Here is a 21802-nt window from a genome sequence, read left to right as displayed (position 1 = left end):
CTTACAATGAGTCACTTATCCATACATCAGTGGATCTAGCAGTGTAAGTAACCTTGGTGAATAAGGTGTGTGGGGTGATAACATTACATAGTGTTCACTGGGAGTTGCTTAGTTAGAAGAATTACTGCAAAACACACAAAAACGAAAAGATAACGTTCAGTCATAATGATCTCATATAAATTCATATATGCACTTATCCTGTGTACACAAATACAGACTTTGACACATTGCTACTCAGAGTCTGCCATCAATCAATTACCGAACGAGCTGATGCGACGTTAAAAAAAACAAGTAGAAAAAAAAAAGAACACATTGCGCACAGTGATGTAATCTTCAAGGCAAGTGTCGCGCGAGGACCTCCCTCGTACGTGTGCCACGCGCCGTGGAACGCGCTGTTGTTCGCGCACTCGTCCACGGGATGGCGCGCCTCGCCTCCAGCTTACGGCAGGGAACGAACGAGCCTCCCTCACCACCCGCCCCGCGCGCGCTCCGGCTCCACTCCCACGGGAGTACAAACTCCACTGACGTCATCCGAAGTGAAAGGAGGAAGCCGAGCGCTGGCGCGAGCCCGCGAGCTGTCAGTAACTAGTTGTAGCTTCGGCGACAGTGGGGGAAAAGGCTGCAGCGGGTCGAGGAGCTCCAGTGAGTGGCCACCTCCGAAGGGCAGTGCGGAACACAGCGTGAAGAAGAAGAAGAAGGCGCAGTCTGAGCGGGACTCGGGGTTCGGACACCGTCTTTCTGCCATGGCTGATGTTATACACACGGACGACCCGTCCTCGGCGGACGTCGCGAACCGCTTCGCCCGCAAAGGCGCTCTAAGGCAGAAGAACGTGCATGAGGTGAAGAACCACAAGTTTATCGCCAGGTTCTTCAAGCAGCCCACCTTCTGCAGCCACTGCACCGACTTCATCTGGTAAGCAGCGCGGTGCCACGGCAGCAACTTTCCTTCTCTGCTTCCCACTTTCTTCCTGAGCCCTCTTTTTCACTTTCCGTTGAGGACTGCCTCGCAGCTCGTTTTGTGTTTTCTCTCAAATTATTTATCATGTATTACTCATTTGTTTGCGTAGGATGGCGGCCGCAGAGTTTCGGGAAACTTTTCCCCTCAACTTCTCTTTTTACCTCCTGAGCTGCAAACTTTTTTTGAGTAGAACTTGAGGCGCTCGCGCTTCCCGCCGCTGGAATGCGGCACCTCGGGGGGGAGTCCGCGCGGCAGGCTGGTCCGCGCGCGACGAGCCGCGTCTGTCCGCACGCATCGGCTCCACGTTGAGGGTTTCCTCATGAAGCCTAGAGAGCAGCAGCCGAGTTTGTGCGAGTGGCCGCTGGTCGCATGTGCTGCTGCAGCACATATTACACAACTTAAGTTGATTTTGAGAAAGTGTCGTAACTTCCGAGTGGCTGGAGAAGCGCGTACGGATCGATCGGGGACTACGTCGTGACGTTATGTTTTAGGTGAGAAATTTTTTTGCCGTCTTTTCTTTTTCCATTAACATTTTCTAACCGTGATCTCGGTTCGTCTGCTCAAACCACAGAGAAGAAGTGGCCGCTTGTTGAAAGTTACAGTTACTGTCATGGCACCGTGACCATGGCATGGAGAAAAGCTTGACACAGGAGCTGCATCCGAAGTGTCTGTAGTGTTTTCACTCTTTTCAGCGGCACCCACCCCCTCCTCCTTTGCCCTTTACTTTGACAATTATTTTTCAGAGCTGGTTTTGTCACTCCAACACATTACACACTACCTTCCTAATGTTGTGGTCCCACTGAGGGCCCCTAACCGTCCATTGAGCGCCGCTTCTGGGGCTGTTCACACTCTTCAGTTGACTTGGGAGCACAAGTACAGCATGGCCAGCAAAGGCAGCCAGCCACACTCTCTCTCTCTCTGTGTGTGTGTGTGTGTGAGAGAGAGTGTGTGTGTGAAAGTCACACCCCACAGTGCGCACACACACTAAAGACACTGCTCTAGGAGGGAACGTGCTGTGAAAGGTGCTTTGTGGCTGTACAAGTCACCCGGGCCTGAGTTCTGGAGGAGAACTTTCAAATGACAGTCAAGGCTGCTACGCTGATGTTTTCAGGAGGTGGAGAGTTCGGAGACAACGCCGTCTTCGTTCCAGCATCATCTGTCACTGTTGCAGAAACGTGTCTTGGTGACAATGTTTTAATTGGAGTGTCGGTTATAAAACATGTAGCACTTAAGTGAGCAGAGTGAAATAAGACTGTATTTAGGGTATTGGCAGTGCTACTTTTAAACTTTGACAATACCCTAAATACAGTTTTTCATATGCGGTTTATTTTGCAGTAACAATTGTAAGATGTTCCGTAGTTTTCACTTTATGTATGATCTCTTCATCACCATATAAACTGTACCCATACCTACAGCTACACCTTTGGCATCTTACATCACGCCCGCATGTATAATAATTTTTTTTACGTTTGCTCGTCAGTTTTTCAGTGGAAAATATCGGAATCATTGTTATGCTAACCCTTTCAGATAAATTCATAACACTTTATTTGCCAGCATGGTTTGCATATTCAAGGAATTTGTCATGGTTTATGGTCTTTCAGACACACAATATTTAGCACTTCTTATCACAGACATTCATTCAAACAGTAAACAGACATTAGTCTGGGAGTCTAAATAAACTTTTTTTTCCTGACCAGTTTCTCTCTTTTGTCTTGGTTAGCCGCAGGCTCAGAGTTACCTGTTTCCTGTCTCACGTTGTGATTTTCAGACCATTTAATAGGGGACCCGAACCACATAACTTGTTAGTTTAAAAAAAAAAAAAAAAAAAATGTTGTTCGCTATGATAGATCTAGTAATTCCAAACAACTCTCAGGTCATCACTCAGTCATGGATTATCTGTGTAGAGACTCAGTATCTCACTTTGCTTTCTCTTTGTGTTTTTTACAGGGGATTTGGAAAGCAGGGGTTCCAGTGCCAAGGTAATTATAATGCTGTACTCTTTATTGTGACATCCATTCTGTCTCTGTGGTACTGTACTTTAAAGGCAGGAGAACTTGTGTGTTCTGAGATCAATGGGCTGTATCTGTATCAGGCATCTGTTTTTAGCCCGTTCAGAACTACTTTTTTTAGTCTGTGCTACCTTGTGGTTATGTAGTAACGATTAAAATGTTTAAGTGTTTAGTTAAAATCCTTTAAGAGTATGGACACACTAGGTTTTAAAGCACAATTCAGACACTGCCTGAGGAGAGACAAAGACATAACTGGTAATTGGTTAGAGAATTTAGAACAGGAAAACAGCTTTTTCCAGCAGTTAATGAAGTTGGCAAGAAATTGCCCATACATGTGAAAGAAGCTACATCTCTGGAGTCTTTCAGAAGATTGCTGAGCAGACAAGTTGTACTAAAATGATTGAGGTCCCTCTCATTTATGTATGCTTTATGATCTGAGTGGTGTCTCATTAGTGGCTTACATATGTTAAAGCTGTTATCTACATATTTTCGTGTGACAGTAGTGTGGAAATTCAAGATTACCTATCAAGTTTAATCTCAATGGAAGAATTCAGTTTTATCGCTGACCCTGTATTTGCTTGCATGTCATCAGGGTTGTATAAGAAATTGTTAAATTTGTTAATGTAGAGACTCAGGAAATTAATACAACTCTCAGTAATCATGTATTGGGAGCTTATGAATATTTTGAATAAAATTAATGAATTAAAATCATACTTCAGGTTCAACTTGTTTTTTTCCCCTCATCAGTTGCCCCTTATTTCATCAGTTGTCTGTTGCCTTCTGAATATAAACTTATTGTAGAAATTCATTTGCATAATCTCACCCAGACGTTTTACCAGCATGTTCATTTGCACATTTAGTCTGTGACAGTGTTATGATAAACAAGAAACATTCAGGTGTGTAACTTTTTATGCACACACACACAGCTGAAACTTGCTGACCTTTTACAGAGACAGTTGAAACCATTGAGATGCTCATAGTTGAAATAGACTGCATTCACATGTTCAGTTATCTGGTGTAGTGTACACAGGCTGCAGAAATGTCATTTCACAAATATAGTGCGCTTACATGTACATCAATATATTTGTACATTTGAGCTAAAAAAAAAGATGTGTGCAATTACTTGGTACAATTACAAACAATTTTTTTTTTTTAAATAATGAATTTTAGCATGGCATCTGTACACAAAATTTATTAACGATAAAATTCACTCAGGCATCTGGAAGATGCAGAAACTAGAAGCTGTAGTATGTTGTGAACAATTCTCCTATTCAGTGAATGCTGTTGGGTGGTACGGTAAAGGCAGAACTCATATATTCTGTATGTGGTAAAACTGCAGCTGCAGGTTTTTGACTGGCTCTCATAGCAGCACCCCTAATCCCCAGCACCTCTAAACCACAGCCCTTTCTTGTTTATGATCAGGCTGAAACAAAAGCACTTTGCTGTTTTTGTGGCATTGTGCTGATGGAACTTGGCTGCTCTACAGAGTTATGAGTCATAATCAATCAGCTTCTTCCGTTGTGTTGTCAAACAGTTCATTGTCAAGTTCAGTTATTTACTCTCTACAGGAGCTACAAAACGTGCTTGCTTGGAAACTGAAATGCATTTCAGTTCTTGTTGCCGAGCAAAGACTGAATGAAAGTTTGAATTAGCTTCAAACTGCATTTTCCGTATACATGTACAATATATCAGGCAACAGAATATTTCAGTTTTAAAGTTGCTTTACTGCATATTTGGAGAAGAACAGATATAAAATGATGAACCTACAGAATGAATGAGCGTTTAATTGGCAACTTCAAAGCACAGGATTCTGACCATCAGTGTACTTCAGTCCTGATAGTAGTTGTGAGCACAGACTTTTGGGAGACATAGGTTGGTGTTATAAATGAAAAGACTGCCTGCGGGACTGTCCATGAATGTTAATCAAACAGGCCTGAACTAACACAGTCCTGCACAGCTTGTCAGTGCCGTAATTAGACGCTTTTGGCGCTTGGTCCAGCCTATGTCAGGAGAGCGTGCGCTAGGTATTTCCACAGAGAAATCTACCATGGTGTTTGTGAGCCTGCTTCGTGGCTACCTGAGTGTGTCACGGTTTGATGCACTGCAAATGTAGGTTTTCCCAGCACAAGTATGTGAGAGAGGCTGTGTTATGAGATGTAACGTTTGGGGAAAAGCTCATTTCAGATGCCTTAGTGCTGTAGGAGTGGACACAAGTAGAGTGAGAGAATGACTCAGGTATTTGCAGTACAGGTTGGTGACTTGTTGCTTTATACTTCACTCAGGGCTCTGTTTCGGTCGCTCCACCTGTGGTGAAGTATAGTGTAGAATGTAGTATATATGTGTAGTATGTGGTATAGCTACTCCGATATCACAGTGACAACAAATAACTTTCTGTTCAAAACTGTGATGGATTTAGTTTTTCTTTCCTGTGAGAATTTCTCCTGCCTGTTCTGTGTGCATAAAATACGTGTTACTGAGGTTGTTTTTAGATGAAATTTTACAGTGGTTTTCATCATGGCTGTATGATGATAGATGGTCTGCATCTTTAGTGATACAAATATGATCAGTGTGATGATTTTTTTTTTTCCCCTCAATTTTTACTGTAAAGTGCAATGTGTGCTCGTGAACATGCTACATTGCTCAACCTCATTTATCTTCTGGTTCATGACCTGTTAATGTCTCTTTACTCTCTTCAGTTAATTTTGTTTGGATAATCTTAATCTGAGCCAGAATAAAATGGCAGTAGCCCAGCCTATATGAGGTGGGTGGGGCAGACGTAGTAATGACTCGGGGATGTCCTGTAGTCTACCCAAGCTATGATTGGCGGGTATCCTGTGGGGGTATGGATTTTGCTCTAGAGAAAGATGGCTTAGGCTCCTGTAGCAGCAGCTCCTCTCTACCAACAGCTACTACGGTATGCAAAGCTATGTCTCTCCGACCCTTTGCTTTCTATATTAATGCAGGAATCTTGGAAAAGCCTGAGAAACTGGCCTGCGGAAACCCATGCAAACGAAGGAAATGGACTTTACAAACTTCATAGGCTGCCTTTTTTTTGATCAGGGGCACAAAGGGGCTTGTGTAACTGCTGCCATGACAACTGGGGCTGAACCACCCACGAGCATGGCGACAGGGCGCTGTTGTCAGCCGGGGTTAGTGGAAGCGCTCCAACGTTCCATAGACGTGACATACTGCCATTCACTTCCCTAGCATATATGCTTGTGTTTTCTCTGTCAAAACACCAACACCTTTTAAAGTCCTTTCGTTATGCATTTCTTTGAAATTACATTCCTATGCTTCATGTTTTAACAAAGAAGGAATTCTTTATACTCATATTTTTGTAGCCCTGCTGATGGCCTTCAAAGGTATGAAAACGAAAGTCGTCTAAGAGAAGTTCTTTTCGCCATGCCTTGGACAGTGGTTATCAGTGATACTCTGTGTCAAACACGTTTGTGTTCCCAAGGCTGTGATTGATTTTTCCAACAGTAGAGAGGCTAACATTGGAAGACGAGGTACAACAGACAGAGGAGCGTGCCAGCCGCTGTTCTCTCCTCCGTCTCCTAGTAAAATACGAGACACAAACTGGTTCTGATTCAGCGGGAGGCTTTAAAAATTGGCTAAATGGCTACACTTGTAAAACAGTTGCTTTGAGCTATGATATGGCATGTTTCCTTGCCATTGATGTACTGCAAATGTTGTAGTTTGACTTTCAGTGGTGAAATGTAATGTAGGCTAAAGGTTTATGCGCAGGACTCATGCATACATTGTTCTCTGGTTTTTGACCATGCGCAGAAGGGTAAGAATGTCATGATTTTACTAGTCATATAAAGCAATATGGGTGCGTTGAGTGTGAGAATGGGTGTTAGCTGTTAAATTGATTGCTCTGGACAACATAGCAGCCATTTGTTATTTTTTAACACTTGTCCATTTGCATCCTGCTCCGATGCAAAGGCTGCCATTATAGCAAGTGCAACAGGAGACACTTGTAGCAAGTTCCATTAATGAGTCCTGTACTGATGTGTCATCCGGGCATCTTGACGGTGTCTCTTTGCATTTGTGGTCAATATGCATTAGCGTGCATGTGCCGTCAGACCAACTTACACCAGGATGGCTCTGGCTGCGGAGGAGCTGTGGCAACCGTTTGATCACCAGTGACCTGCAGCTTTGCCCTCACTTTAAAATTTCATGGCGCCCCTCCCTGGACAGAGCTTGTGGGATTTAAAAACACCCGTTTGTGTAGTCTCATTTTATTTGTGTACAGCACTGCTCTGAGGCAGCCTCTGTGAGGATGCTACCTTTGCATTATAGTCACCTGGATTTGTTATGTTGTGAAATTTCAACTGATATTTAAAATGTTTACCAACATGCAGAGGGTCTGTGGTCTATGCTGGCCCACCGGTTATTTAAGGATGCCTGCTGCATTCCTACTTATTACTACGTGTGTGCATCATTGTTCTTGGAGGCCACGTACCCATGAGCTAGCATTGCAGGCAGCTCTCTGGGCATTCCGAACCAAACATTTGTTTCCAGAACAAATTACACATGGTGCTGAGCTGAAATGCACTGAATGAACAATGGATCCTCAATGCCATTTTATCAAGCAAATGACAGCGTTTATGACATGGGTGTCAGAGGTGCTGTGCAGAGTTGAAGGTCTCATTTAAAAATACCCCATCAGTGATTAAAAAAATCACCTTGAATATGGGGTGTGAGTCAACAAATGGGACAGGAACTTAATTACTGTAAATAATGGCTGTTTTCTTCCAAATGGACTTGCAAACAATTTCACTATTCAAGAGCTCTACTGATGTTGAAATAAAATGGAAAAGTATGTGGACATATGTTTTAAATATTTCAGGTGTTATTAATGTAGATCATTATCATTTCATCATTGTTACATTTAAAATGCAACGTAAAGTCAACATAGCTAGTGGAGCTATGATGCATGTGCCATAGTATTTCAAGATTCTCAAAATGTTTCTCTTTTCAGTAAGTTCTTAATTTTTTTATGACACCTCACGTTTATAAAACATTGACAGAGTTCAGTAAATCTATATTCGGGATATCCAAGTACATTTACAAAGATGTGTGGTGTAATTATTTCGAAAAGTGATGCATGACTTGATCGCTGTAATCCATTATTATAACAAAAATTATATTTATCATATAAGCCATATACTGTAGTAGAAAGTATAGATCTCTTGAAAGCTGCTGTAATAAATATTAATGTATTTATAAATGAATACAAATTCAGTTGCATGTTTTTCCTCTGGTAATCCTTAGTGCCTCACACATAACATCACACTGTGTACAAAGTGCAACACCTTTGCATTGATGTTTGAGACCTTCACAAAGAGTGTGGTCAGAACTGTAATACATCCACATGTGGGAAGCCCACAAGCTTTGCTTGTGAAACCTGTTCCATCACCACACTGTGTAACACTGGTGTCATGTTTCCTCAAGGAGTCCCTGCACTGGGATGCCCGCTGCTGAGTCAGTGCACGAGACAGGAAGAGTGCATTGACGGCTTGCAGGTCTTTACAGTCTGAGATGATATCGGCTCAGTAGGCCTCCAGCCTCTGTTTTCCTTGCCAGGCCAGAGGCACAGCTGTGGGATTTGCTTACAAATGGTGCCTGGGGGTACAAGATTTCAGATCTCAGTGAGCTGGCAGCACTGGCAGATCTAATAGGGGCTCTCTGGTTTTCAGATCATGGTGGTAACATGATCACATAATGCAAAAAGTTACTAATACATAGTGGAATAAAGAAAACATGACATTTTGTAACCATAAAAAATGAATATCTATTCACAGCTTTAAAATGACTCTAGTGTCATAACTGTGCAGAAATCACAAGCAAACAATAGGGACTGAATCTGCTTTCCTTTCATTTCTTGCAAAGAACCATTAACAGCAGCACTATACTCTGAAGACTACCAGATAGAGAGCCTTCAGATGGGAGGTGGTTTGTTTTTATCCAGGCTATTTTTATAAGGCCTTCATGGCTTGTTGCATGCTAGTATGATATTGAAAAAAATAATGCTTCTCAGCATAGATGAAGGAATATATATACTTTTTCAACGGAGCAGTCTGAGATTTGAGCAGGACTGGTTACAGAGACCGTAAGGCAGTTGAAAATGCGGTTGTGGGCCTTTGGAGAAAGACTAGCCAGCATATGCTTTTCTTATGCCTTCAAATGGACACTGCTCAGTTGTTCTTGATAATTATATGACACGCATGCTGACATTTAGCCATTGCTGGAGTTCTCTTAGATGCTATTTTTTACTAGAAATTAGTGCTGTTTCTTGAGATCTTATCTTTGGTTTTTGTTCATCCAGAGCCTTTTGGGCCCCCTGTACTTTCTGCTAATAATACTTACAGGAAAGTACAGGTTCTGATACTCATAGGAAAACTAAAATCTCTTTGTCCCCCAACTGGCCATTTGTGGAGAATGTGTGTGGATCTCAGCCTGGTTTCTGAAATGAGATAATGCCTTTGGTTGATCGCCTGTCTCTCCACCTCAGCCAGTGAAATTTACCCAGAATGTGATCATATGGTGTTTTGTCAGGGCTTGACGTAAACAGTTCTCAAACTGTCAAGGGCAGCTAATTTTCCTTAAATTTTCATTGTCGGATAAATAGAATTGCCTGATACTTGCACTGTGGATAAATTAAGGTAAAAAAAATTAAGAAATGGTGTGCCGAATGACAACCACTATAATAAGGAAAACGTGATGTGAGAAATTATTGTGTAAATTTTTTTGTCACTAGAAAACATACAAATTGTTAAACAATAAGCCGAAATAGAACCAATCATGCACACATGTGAGGATATGTTAGATGGCTCCCCTGCAATCTAAAGCAGTAGTCAGCAGATTAAGAAGATATGTTAATATTTGTGCTGGGAAGGCCCATGCTGTTTCTGCATCCAAGCAAATCCATCCTGTGAAGCTTCTCTGGCTTCTCCAGTTCCGCTCCACCCCCGCTGACAGATGTGGAATCCCGGCACACTCTATATACTGTAGAACTGAGCACGCCACTGAGTTAATGCCCATTACTTAGATTGCCCAGGAAGGGAATTTACTAGGTGTTTTTGGAGAGGCAGGGTGCAGCAACAGAGGTTAAGGCACTCTACAGAAATCGGAAAAGGCTTTTGCTTTTCTGCCCATGTATTTTATTATGTTTATTCATATGTGGTACACTCGATAAATTCTAAGACTCGCCACTATGTGAGGCTGCTGTGGTTGCAGGACATCGGCACATTTGTCTCACATATAATTGTAAAACAGTTGTATCATAACAACAGCAGTCTTAGAACTTCTTTACTATAGAATCCATATGTGGACATTTAAATATGAGCATTGTTTAATTTGGGCCAGTAAAGCCTGAGGCCTTTCTCAGATGCACTCTTCCACTCTTTAATCCTGGCCATTTACAGGGTGAGGAAGCTTTATTGTTGCAAAATACCACATGGGTAGTGTTTGGCTCCTGTTTTTTAAACTTTATTGATTGTAATTTTGTGCAGTCTACACAAGAGAACTGTAAACCTGCGTAGCAGATCCTGAGATACCTGACCAAGCCAGTAGAGATCTGTGAAATATAGAACAAGGCATATACAGTACATTCAGATGTGTTCTGTTGTGCTGTCAGTCTTGCATTTTTTTAAACCCTCAATTAGCCTTGTACATTTGCTCTGAAACAGAATTCAGCTGGATGTATATAATGGAAATACCAGTTAGCATATAGGGTATTTTAAGTTGTCATAAAACGTATAAACAAAAGCTTGCTTTCTTGAATAACCACTTTGTAAAGCTACAGTAGTTTGATGACCCCCAGCAGAAGATGCAGGATTAGGGGTGTTTAACACATGCCTGGCTTCTCTTGAGCTCTTAATGCAAGTTCTGTGGGTGGTCTGCACTAGACATCCTGGCATTTTGAAATATTGTTGGACTGTCTTTCACGATTCACAGTTAAAAACAGACAGTCTTGGTTTTCACAAGCAGCGTTTCCCCCCCCCCCCCCATGTTGGATTTTTCTTTTTTGCCTGCTGCTGCTCATTTTACAACATTGCTCATTGTCACCTTATTACTGCCCTCCAGCACTGGCCAAGCACCAGGAAATGTCTTCTTCCTTTAATCTCTTTTCTCCTTATTCTGACATCCTCAGGGAGCTGGAGAGTTTAACCAGATCCAAATGGGAAGAGATGTACATTCCTGCTCAGTGTTTGGCCACTGAGGACCAAGGGCAGTCTGGCAGGCCCTCTTGAGTGGGTGTTGAGTTTAGTGACATACTGAAAATACGTCTACAACACAACAAAGTGCGGAGGAAATGGAGGGGTCTGAATACTTTCTGAAGGCACTGTATGTGACTTGCCGGGCAATGTCTCACAATGGTGGAAAAGACTGGGAGAATGCGACTGAAAGACACTTTGCTTATTTAAGATTTAAGAGTTTGGAGTTAATTTAAGAGCGCAGATATCACTACCTTTCATCCACAGAATAATCATTCAAGTTCTGCTTTTCAGAGTTATGTGCACAGGTTATATGTTACCGTGTGCTGTGTCACCGGGATGCAGTGTGATTTTAGAGGACTATGTTCAGGAATAGAAACCTGGGCAGGTAAGCAAACCAGTCCACTACAACAGACCTTCAGAGCAAACCCCTCTGCTGATTGTCCTCATCGTTCTTAGCCTTAAGTGGTTTTAAATCTGCAGCTTGATTCAAATTTATCATAAGAGTTGGCAAACTTGTCCTTATAATATTGTTAAATTGAAAGAATTATATCCCATAATCTGTAAAAGTATTTGATGGTCATTAACTGTGAACAAGTTACTACTCCTCCGCAAAGTGTGCTGATAAACAAAAGAAAGATTTTAGGTATTTCTTGTTATATTGCATTCTTAGTTGATAAATAATTCACCTGCTAGGCTGTGGCATTAATGCTTTTTTGTTTGTATGCCAGAATGACCAGAATGATATTTACACTCCTCTTTAGGATACAAATCAAGGTCTTCAGTCTCTTTGCCCTTTTCTCCATTTTTCTTTTTTCTGCATTGCTTTACAGTATCTTAAAGGACATAGAGTCCCTTACCAGGGTGACCCATCCAATAACAGCTAAATAGATGGTGATTGAGAATACAAAAGAAATCAGTGTTGCTGTTTACATTTACATTTATTCATTTAGCGGACCGTTTTGTCGTTAGCCTTTTGTAAAGTCTTTTAATTTCAACATGCCTGACTGGACAGTGTCTCTCAGATAGTTGCTTGGTGTGAGTAGGGACTGAGTTGGTCATGTTTTCTGCAATAGGTGGTGCAGTCATGTCAAGGGAGCTGTGTATCCTTACTGCTAAGACACCCCACTCCCTTAGTAACTCAGGGTTTGACAGCGTTATGGCCACCTGCCTCATTTCACTTTGCTATTTGTGGCGTATCTGGTTGCACAGTTCTCCGAGCCCCAACCTATAAAATAAGTTTGGCAGACATTTGCCTAAAACACTCCCACATTGGGGCAGTGCTGTCAGTTGAACAAACTGCATTAAGTTTTACTTTACTTGACACCTTCTTCCTATCTAAAAGTCCTTTTTTGTAGCAGAGACGTCACAAATGTACAGAGAGCCATGTTGACTCTGTCTGAGGAAGAGTTATGGGGTCTTCCAGTGCATGGAGCTCTGAAGAGGAGGCTACATTAGTCATGCTTGGCTTATTTTGTTCTTGTGAATGGTTCTGGTATTAGGGGTCACTAGGGTTGATTAGAGTTCATGACCCTCAGCGGAAGTACCATTACAAGTATGCAATACCCCCCCCCCCCCCACCATATTTGAGAAATAACCTGTCACATTTGTAGACTTTTTTTTTTTTTTTTTTTTTTAACATTGGGTGTTCTAACAAAGGAGGTTTGGAGTTCACTATTAAAAATGAGTAATGTATTTAACTGAAGGTGTAACTAACTTTCACCCACAGGTGAATAGATAAAGTGACATCTATATCGCTGAAGTCCAAACCAGTCCTGCGGGTAAACACAGAAATGGATGTCTTCCTCTTGCGCTTTATTAGTGGTGGAGTCACCTTTTCCTTGGAAGGCCATGCATCCTCCTTATCCATGCCAGTCTGATAATATTTGTTGACATCTCTGTTTCTACAGAGAACAGGAAACCACTCCCTGCTAATTCCACCTACGACCCTAGGCGTTGTATTATTGTATCAAAGGTGAACTCTTTTCACTGTAGGGTGGCTATGAATATATTTGGATTTTCTTTTCAATGTATTCAGAAACCGGTCCTTGTTTCCAAGCCCACTTCTTACCTGCACTGTTGTAAGTCCCATATATGTGGCCATATAGATCATTTTATTCATTCCAGTTCATACAGGATATCTCTGCACAAGTAGTATTTAAAAAGTGAAACGTTACTGATTGCATACCCCACAGATCACTGCACGTGGATATATTTTGGGCATTTAATGATCACAGTGCAAAACAGACACCCCCCCCCCCCTCCACAGTACACTCTTTCTCCTTTACCATCTGGACTGCTGAATCACCTGTTTGGCTTCCTGTAGCATTTAATCATTGCTAAGCCTTGGCTCCAGAACTGCAAACATCGTTTTCATTCCAGAACTTGGTATCTATTAAATGTTCTTGGTCTTCTATTTTATTTTCTGAGAGTCAGTGTCACTTTGCTTCAGTAATAAATACACAAATCCACTTATGCTGACTAACCCTCGGGTGCCGTTGATACCGTTCTGTTATTAGTACTGTGTTAAATCATTATGCTTATGAGAGACAGTGAAACAAATAAAAATGAAATGTAAAATGGAATATTTCTGTCAAATATAGCACGACCTGGGGCACTTCAGGCATACTGGGAACATTTGAGACAGAGAGGGATTTAAGCACTGATGTGTAGTTCTGGATTCAGCCTGGATTCAAGTAGTTGAATGTGTTCATTTAAACTGAATTTACATACAGCAAGAGGGATAAAAGCCTTTTGTCCCAGTCAGATGATGTGTAGATGAACCCCTGCAGTAAGTGTGGGCACCATTCCATGACTTTTGCCAGTTAGACAAAATATTGCACTGACACAGTTCAAACTGGAAATCGTCAGCGGTGCTTTCTGCTAGTGGGTTTGGTGTAAAGAGGTTAGAAATGTCCGCTTTCATCAGCAGTTCAATGAAGCAGCACCATTGATTTATACCGCAGTTTTTTTTGGTCATGACTCCAATCCTTTTATTATCCTAAATATAAAAAAAAAATGTTGAAAGTGTGAAAGGATTCTATTTGAAATTAGCGTGGCCCTTTATAGCATCCTGCATCTTCTTGTTTTGAAGTGGCTATAACTTCATGTGGCTCCTTTCCTGGCTCCACTGAGGGAGCTGCTTCACAAAATTGAGTGAATCTACTGTAAGGCTGTGTAACCTTTAAAAGTCCATCATTGCTGTTAATCATTGAAATGTTCTGTCCATGAATTGTAATTTGCTTCTTATTTTCATCTAAGTTGCAAATTGGCTCTTACCGTAATGTGCCATAATTGGGCTTCTGGAGGAGATGTGACTGTTTTGGGAGAAGAAAAAACAAACAGCCAGACATTGCTCTAAAAGCCACGTTATTCCCAGTTGTGCAGGCTTCTGTATCTGTTACTGACGTTTTTCTTCATAATGGGATAGGGTGGGAGACCAGTGTAATGTTTAACATATTGTACACAAGAGGGAGGTGAAAAAAGTGGGGAAAAGACATGAAAACAATGTTACTGTGTTTTACAGTTAATTTGTTGCTGCATTTATTGCTACGGGGAATGTAATAAGGAATCCCCAAGTGTGGGCTGTGGTATGTCGTGGTGTTGCAGTCGTGTTCCGATTCGCCCGGTGGCTCTCGTCTTATGTGTAACTGAGCTGAGGCACTGGGCTCTGGCGCTGATCTGCCCCCCACCCTCCACCCCGGACTCCATTAATTAGCGCTGCTCCGCTCTTTGCTCTGTGACTCACACTAGCGAGCCTGTGGAGATTTAGTCGCTAACAACGTGCTTGGCTTCCCTCTGATCTCCTCGTTTGCAGGGTGGGAGTTCGTAGCGGCCCTGGCCTGGGGGGGCGGTGTCAGTGGTGGGCCCTCTGCGTTTGTATCGGGACGATATGGATGAGCACCTTGGTGTCTCTTGGGTGAAGTGCTGAGAGGTCCTCATACAGCGCGCACTCCTTTCAAGCTCCCCAGGAAAGGGAAAAGGAGATGAGATCCTGTTTTATGCCTTATCTTCGGTTTAATGTGCCTTTATAACCTAGTCAACCAAGTGTAAAATGTAGCGCTGTGGAGGACTGGTAGAATGTGATCAAAGCAGCTGTACTGAAATGAAATGGTGCAGTAAATTTTCCATGAATTTCTTAGAATAGCCACGGATAACCAAGATGAGACTTTTTTCAGTTGTCACTTTTTTTGATTTTACTGGAGGTTATTATATTATTATTTAATATAATAACCTACCACCTTTTCCTTACAAAAGCAAAAGGTTAAAAATATCAACAAGGCCAGGGAGTTCTTGGAAAAGCAGACGTTTAATAAACCTTGCATTAATTGTGGTTTGAGGCAGTCCTCAATGTTCTTTTCTCTATTATCAGAGATATATAGTTTAGATTCATTTATCTGAATTTTAGATGGCTTATTCTATTCTGTGTCAGCCTGAATGAATTGTGGGCTTAATTAATCTTTCTTTGCGTATGACCTTGCTTTTGTTGACTTATCTGGTTCAGCTGCATCTATTCAGTGAGTGGCATGTGTCTATTATTGTACCTTCTAGGGAATTAACTCCTTACCTTTTAAGAACTTTGACATAAACGATAGATTTAATCAAGTCACTATGGTATGTTGTGATAAAATGTTTAATTTTAAGTTTGAAGGAATTTCTCGGAGCTTATAGTTACATATTTATATACTGAGAAATTTTTCTTCTAAAACCTTGTTGAAAGGTACAAAACCAGTTCTGTTAAATTTGCAACCTTTTGCTCATGTGTTTCATAACTCTTTCATTTCCTGCTGCCCTCTATCCGTAAATGGGCTTTGAATCTTTTGACGTAACCAGAAATGTGAAATATTTAACTTTTTTGTCAATGCCAGTTCTTGATGTTTGTGAGTGAGACACACTTGGAACGTGCTACTGTGTTTGCTGTGTTTGCTCAGCAGCGACTGGGCGAGCCTGTAAGTGCTGCTGTGTGCTTATCGAACACCTCCGCGAGAAAGGGCTGCCGAATGACCTAACTGGTCACAGCACAGCTATGGAAACATACCAACCTGTTGAACAGAGAGAACTTCAGTAATCAAAAGCTCAGTGAATGAGGCCTCTGTTCTGTGGTTGAATTATTCTTATTTTAGATCAACAACCTGTCCAGGCAGCTGCTGTGTTCCTGCTTCCCTCCTGTTTGTACATTCTCAGGCCCGTGAAGTGTGTGGCGCTGTGTGGAGAAGCTCTGTGATGGGGATTCCCTCAGGAACATCCCTGTGACAGCCCTGCAGAGCAGCTCCAGTCCCCTCTTGACAGCAGGTGCCAAGTAGTGTTGTGAGGGATTCTTGGATTATTTTCTCCGTTGGTGTCCCAGTGAGCCTTCCGCACACTTGACCCATTTTTTCCGAAGAAATTTTTTACTGAAAGTGTTTTGTTTAACTCCCTTTTCAAAAAGGACAACGGCAGGGTACCTTCTGGGACCAACAGTCTTGCTGTAAGTCTAGGTTTTTACACCCTAAGCTTCCTGCATCCCATGCAACATCCTTACACAATCAGTATTTTATGTACTATAGTGGAAAAAAGCTAACTTCACCCTCATTAGAATTTGTACATCAAACAAAATGTTACTTGATATTAAGCGAAGACTGTAGATATATATCTGAAAAAGGTTTACCTTCATCTTTTATTTTTACTTTTTCCTTTTTATATTCCTTTTTCAGATGCTTTGAATTCTTCTAACTCTAGTATATTTTTGTAAAATGACTTGTACTGTAAATGAGTGATACTGCATTGCGTGACATTGCAACAGCGATGCTACAGAAACCTCCAGGGCCAGAGAGAGACAAAATAGTTTTGTTCTGACACTGATGGACAGAGCTAACCTATGTAGTAATGTTGGCTATTTTTTCAGGTTAAACTGTAATCCGTTTCATCGAGTGGTCATGTGACCAGGAATTTAATATGGAATATATTGTGGACTGTTCTGTATGGCAGATCCCGATGGTGTTGGCTGGCCTGGATCCGGGCTTTTTTAACAGTGAATACAGTTATGTAATCCATAGGAAGGCTGCCGTGCACATAATACAGATTATTGCGGCATTACTGTGTTGAAGTGCATTACCCGAGTATTAGATGATGGAGCAAAGACTAATGCACAGACCTTTGAATTATTCCACTGAAATTTATATTTAATTGCCCATAGTTTTGTTAAGATAATGTTGATATCTAATGGAAGAAAAAATCCTTTCAAAATGAATGTGCAATATAATACAAATTGGAAATGTTAAAAAAAAAAAATAGATGCGTAGTAGAGTTGTTTAATCCGAGCCAGGATGATAAAGAGACAGGACGATTAAGAAAAATGATAAAAACATTGCTTTTTGTTCTCACTGAAATGCTTTAAGAGCAAACTAAATTAATCCCGCCCTGCTATGATGACAAATGGCTCAGGAGACAGCCCTGTCCTTAATGAGGGATCATATGACAATTACAAAAAATGCCTGCATAAATACACACTTTCATAACCATTAGGCTTTATTGCACAGTTTCAAACAATGGTCAAATCATTTCTTAATGCAAAGGAAGTGTCAGGATAGGCTTTAATCTAGATTTGTGGCAAATAAGTCTTCAATAAGGATAATTGTCTCCTGATACCACTGTGGATGACAGTGAGAAGGACTTTGCAGATGGCTGGAGGGGTGACCCCTGAATGATGAAGAAACAAGGTTGTTTGGAGAGTTTTCTTTTTTATTTTTTTTAACCAAACAGTGATTTACATGGGCAGGATCTAGTTGAGAGTAAATATCCTGCTCAGGAATCTTCTGCTGAAAGAAAGAGAAATGACTGACATGTAGCTTTTGTTTTGAGACCTCAGGGCACTTTCCTGCGGTGTAGTAGTTCTCTCTGGACATGGTCCTTACTAAAGAACTTGTCTGCTTTGCTCGTAGTCTGGGACTGCAGGCCTGCATTAGCCATTGCCTGCAGTAGTGGTTAAGGTGTGTCTTCAACATGATCTTCCAGTAAGTGGATTTCCTCTCAAATTCCAACAGGTGACACCAAGCAGCACTCTCTCCAAACAGTAAGAGAACACAGAAGAAAGTGTGAAATGAGGCTTTGAGGGTATTTCTGTACTTGTGGGGTGATTATTTGGTCTGACTTAGGGGTGGTGGCACTTCTTGGTGAGGCAAGAAATAAATGGGTAATTGATGTGTAAGCCAAGCACAGCCCTGCTCTCAAAGTCCTAGATCATTGTACTGATTGAATTTCATAGGAAACCAAGGAACATGTTTTCTCCAGCCAACCTTTAAACAGTTTATATTCCTTCTTAGTTTGTCTACTCAAGGCATGTAAATATGTCTGAGGTAGCTAATGTTACTGGGTCATGTTACATAAAAGAAAACCTACTTTCAGTTAGTTTTATTGAAGAGAAATCAGTTCTGTAGATTGAGTGTCAAGATGTGTGGCACACGGTCAGCTGGGCTGTTCTGTATTTATGGGAGAATAGAGAGTTTTACGTGCCACAGTGCTGCAAAGGTCAAAGTGAAGGCTGCTAAAATGCAAGAGGAGAGGATAGAAGCTCTACATGGGATCCAGACTTTGCTTGTTCAGATGCAGGAAGACACCTTGCTGAAGCACGGTTGAACAAGGAATGCAAGCTGTTTTGAAGCATTTAGAAACCACTTACTTTAGCAGTGAGGCTTGAGAATCAGCATCCAGCATATAAGCAGAGATGGAGAGGAAATGGATTGCTTTTTAGGGATACATAAATTAGGCCATGTTATGCAGGGATGTATCTGCATTTGTATTTGAACTGACTACAGTATTACCTGGCTTTCTATCTGTGGAGGAGTCTGGCTGAAGAAGGCAGTTGGGAAATGATGAGACACTTGAATGATGAAGGAGAATTGTGGGATGCCCATCTGCAGTAATTCTCATTGTATCAAAATTTGAAACATTTAATATATTGACAAAAATCAGTTTTTATTTCCCTTTAATATTTAAAATTTTATTCAGAAGATCAAAGAATAGAATATTCAGATAATTAGAATATTTTTCAAAATGTACATGAAATGGGCTGCACCAGCAGAAGTTCCTTCCTCTGTCATCCACCCTTCCATTGTTGTTTATGAAAGTGCATAACAAATGGTATGCAGACTTTACTTTTGCATGCATGCACCGGATGGAAAGAGTCAAAACCAATAGCGCATTTTTTTTCTTAACTGCTCAAAGAAGGGTAAGTGCCAGCAGCATGCTGAACCCTTGCACTGCGCTTCCTGTTCCTCTTGCAGGTGGAGTGTGCCTCTGTGGCACTCGGCGGAGGCGACCGTTTCCTGCTGCCGCTCTTTATTGTCTGCCTGTTAATCCCATTTAATCCATTCACCTACAGTTCGGTTTAATGGACGGATTATAGTACATCTCCAAACAACACCGAATCGGTTCACGTCCCGGCTCTCGCAATTGTCATTCTGCTAAACCTTAATTAATACGAGCGTGGGTTTATCTGTCTGGACTGATCTGTAGGCTGTCAGTGTGCCATGTGGAGTGGCCTTGAATGTGGCATGGCCCTTGCTACAGTAATTTTGGGCTAAAACAAGACACTCCAGGCAACGGGTGTTGCACTGCTTTAATAACTTCATACAGACCAGGCTGTGGCCTTTAACTTTCTGAGCTCTCGGAATCAGAGGTGTACATTATCATGGCTACTATGTCTCCTCTGGTCCATCTGTCTGGAAACCTCCCCACGCTAGCCATCCTGCCCCGATCTTCCGTTCCTCGCTTAAAGACAGAGGCCAAACGGGCTCATTTTAGAGGCCCTCCTTGCTTTAGCCATGGGGGGCTTTATACTAAAGATACAATTTTCTTAAACCATGTTTCACTTGGGTGTGCTTTCTTCCTTAAATCAAGATGCAATAGATGTCTTTTTAAATTTACATTTATTAATTTAGCTGGCACTTTTCTCCAAAGCAACTTAGTGCTAAGATTCTTAGTTATTTACCTTTTTATACTGCTGGGTAGTTTTACTGGAGCAATTTTGGGTAAGTACTTTGCTTAAGGGTACTACAATTGGAGGTGGGAATTGAACCTTCACTACCACTACACTACCAGCTGATCAGATGTTGCTAACAATGAAATTATAAAAATATAAAATTACATTATATAAATGCTAATATAAAAATTATATTGGCACGAAAGCTGTTTGAAATGGATGTGACACACACATCATATGTGGAAAGCGTGGCTTCTAGACATAACTGAGTGCTGAGGAATGCCAGGTTGCTCTGCAAATTCTTCTTCATCAGCCCTCTCATCAGCAGGCTTCAATATGAGACTGTGAGCCAGAAGAGATCTTGGACATATGTCTGCATCTGTCAAAGCTGCATAGGACTGTTGTCTCATCTGCCATACAGCAGTAGCACCACCCTCACTGCAGTGGTTAACTGCTGAAAAACATTGCATAATTTGTGTATGTCTGTTTTTGCTACTTAAAATTATTTTACAGTAAACAAAGAAGTAGATAAGCACACATATGTTTGAGGGAAGGGTTTTCCGACCTCGTACATCCCTCCCCTGGTTCCAGCCGTCCTCAACAGCTGCACTCATGAAGCGTGTGTTGCTGTGTGTGTGTTGACTGTTTGCGCTGTTTCACCAACACATTCTCCCCCTGTCTGATATGGGCCTTCGCAACGTTTTTTGGCTTGCTGACGTTAGAGTTGTGTTGAGGGAATTTCACCATGATCTCCTGGCTGGGCACTGAAGTATTTTGTTCCCTTGTGTCTATGGGGACCAGGACTAGCTGTGTGAAACCAGCTGCCAAACAGCTTCCAATACTCTTGACAATACATTTTTTCAGTATCTTGCAGGGGCCATTACTGTTCATGCAGTTGAAATAATAATATATCATTTCTCCCTCCAGGCCTCTTCATGGGTTACCAAACACTCTCTGTGTAGAGCCAGAAAGTGAGAAGATGATGAGGTTGAGTGGTTGTATAATCGTGCTGTCGGTCCTGTCTGTTACACTCATATTTCAGTGACTTGCTTGTCTAAACGTTCAGTACATCTCTTTTTGTTAGATCTCTAGGTTAATCTCCATTGCAACTGTGGATCTTAGTTTCTTGCCTTTACTGTAATAATGCCCTAGTTGTGCTAAATATTTAAAGGTGTGCATGGTCCCCATTTAATCGCTGTATACTTTATCTAACTGTAATTTAACCTGAAAGGAAGAAAGCAAAGTGGTGATAACACTGAGTCCACAGCATAACTACATAGAACAAACATTTACTGTTGTTTCATCTGGAAAGTTCACGTAGTTTGTTTTGACTCCTGACTGAGTTTTAGTAAGAATGTCTTTTTTTCCTTTCTTCTCCCTAATAGTACTGGAAAAAATATCGTCACTCATTTTTCTTTTTTCTTGACATTCTTTAAACTTTTACAAAAATAGATTAAGAAGTGCTGAACTTTAGTTTTGTGGTGTTTTTTAAGATGAACATGTTAGGTACTTTCCAAGTTTTTTTGAAAAAAAATGTGGGTAAATGCTGCGTTCTGAAATCACGACTCTGCTGACAATAGGAAGGGAATCGCGTGAAAAATGATAGAAAAAATAATGAAACAAGCCTCCCACGGATTCTTTTGGCAAACCG

General features: G+C 41.4%; 1 protein-coding gene across 1 annotated transcript in view; it reads left to right on the top strand.

Moving 5' to 3' along the window:
• Positions 1-247: 247 nt before the first annotated feature.
• The window catches only part of LOC108940048 (protein kinase C alpha type), a 146209-nt gene continuing 124654 nt past the window's right edge, over positions 248-21802 (top strand). Inside the window, exons 1-2 of the mRNA XM_018761858.2 lie at positions 248-913; positions 2906-2937. Of these exons, the coding sequence (XP_018617374.1) occupies positions 744-913; positions 2906-2937 (202 nt within the window). The 5' untranslated portion in view covers positions 248-743. The remainder of the gene's footprint in view (positions 914-2905; positions 2938-21802) is intronic.

The sequence above is a fragment of the Scleropages formosus genome, chromosome 20, assembly GCF_900964775.1.
Source record: "Scleropages formosus chromosome 20, fSclFor1.1, whole genome shotgun sequence".
In the NCBI taxonomy this organism is placed as follows: Eukaryota; Metazoa; Chordata; class Actinopteri; order Osteoglossiformes; family Osteoglossidae; genus Scleropages; species Scleropages formosus.
The sequence above is the reverse complement of the archived record's forward strand: the minus strand, read 5'-3'. Positions and strand labels throughout refer to the sequence as shown.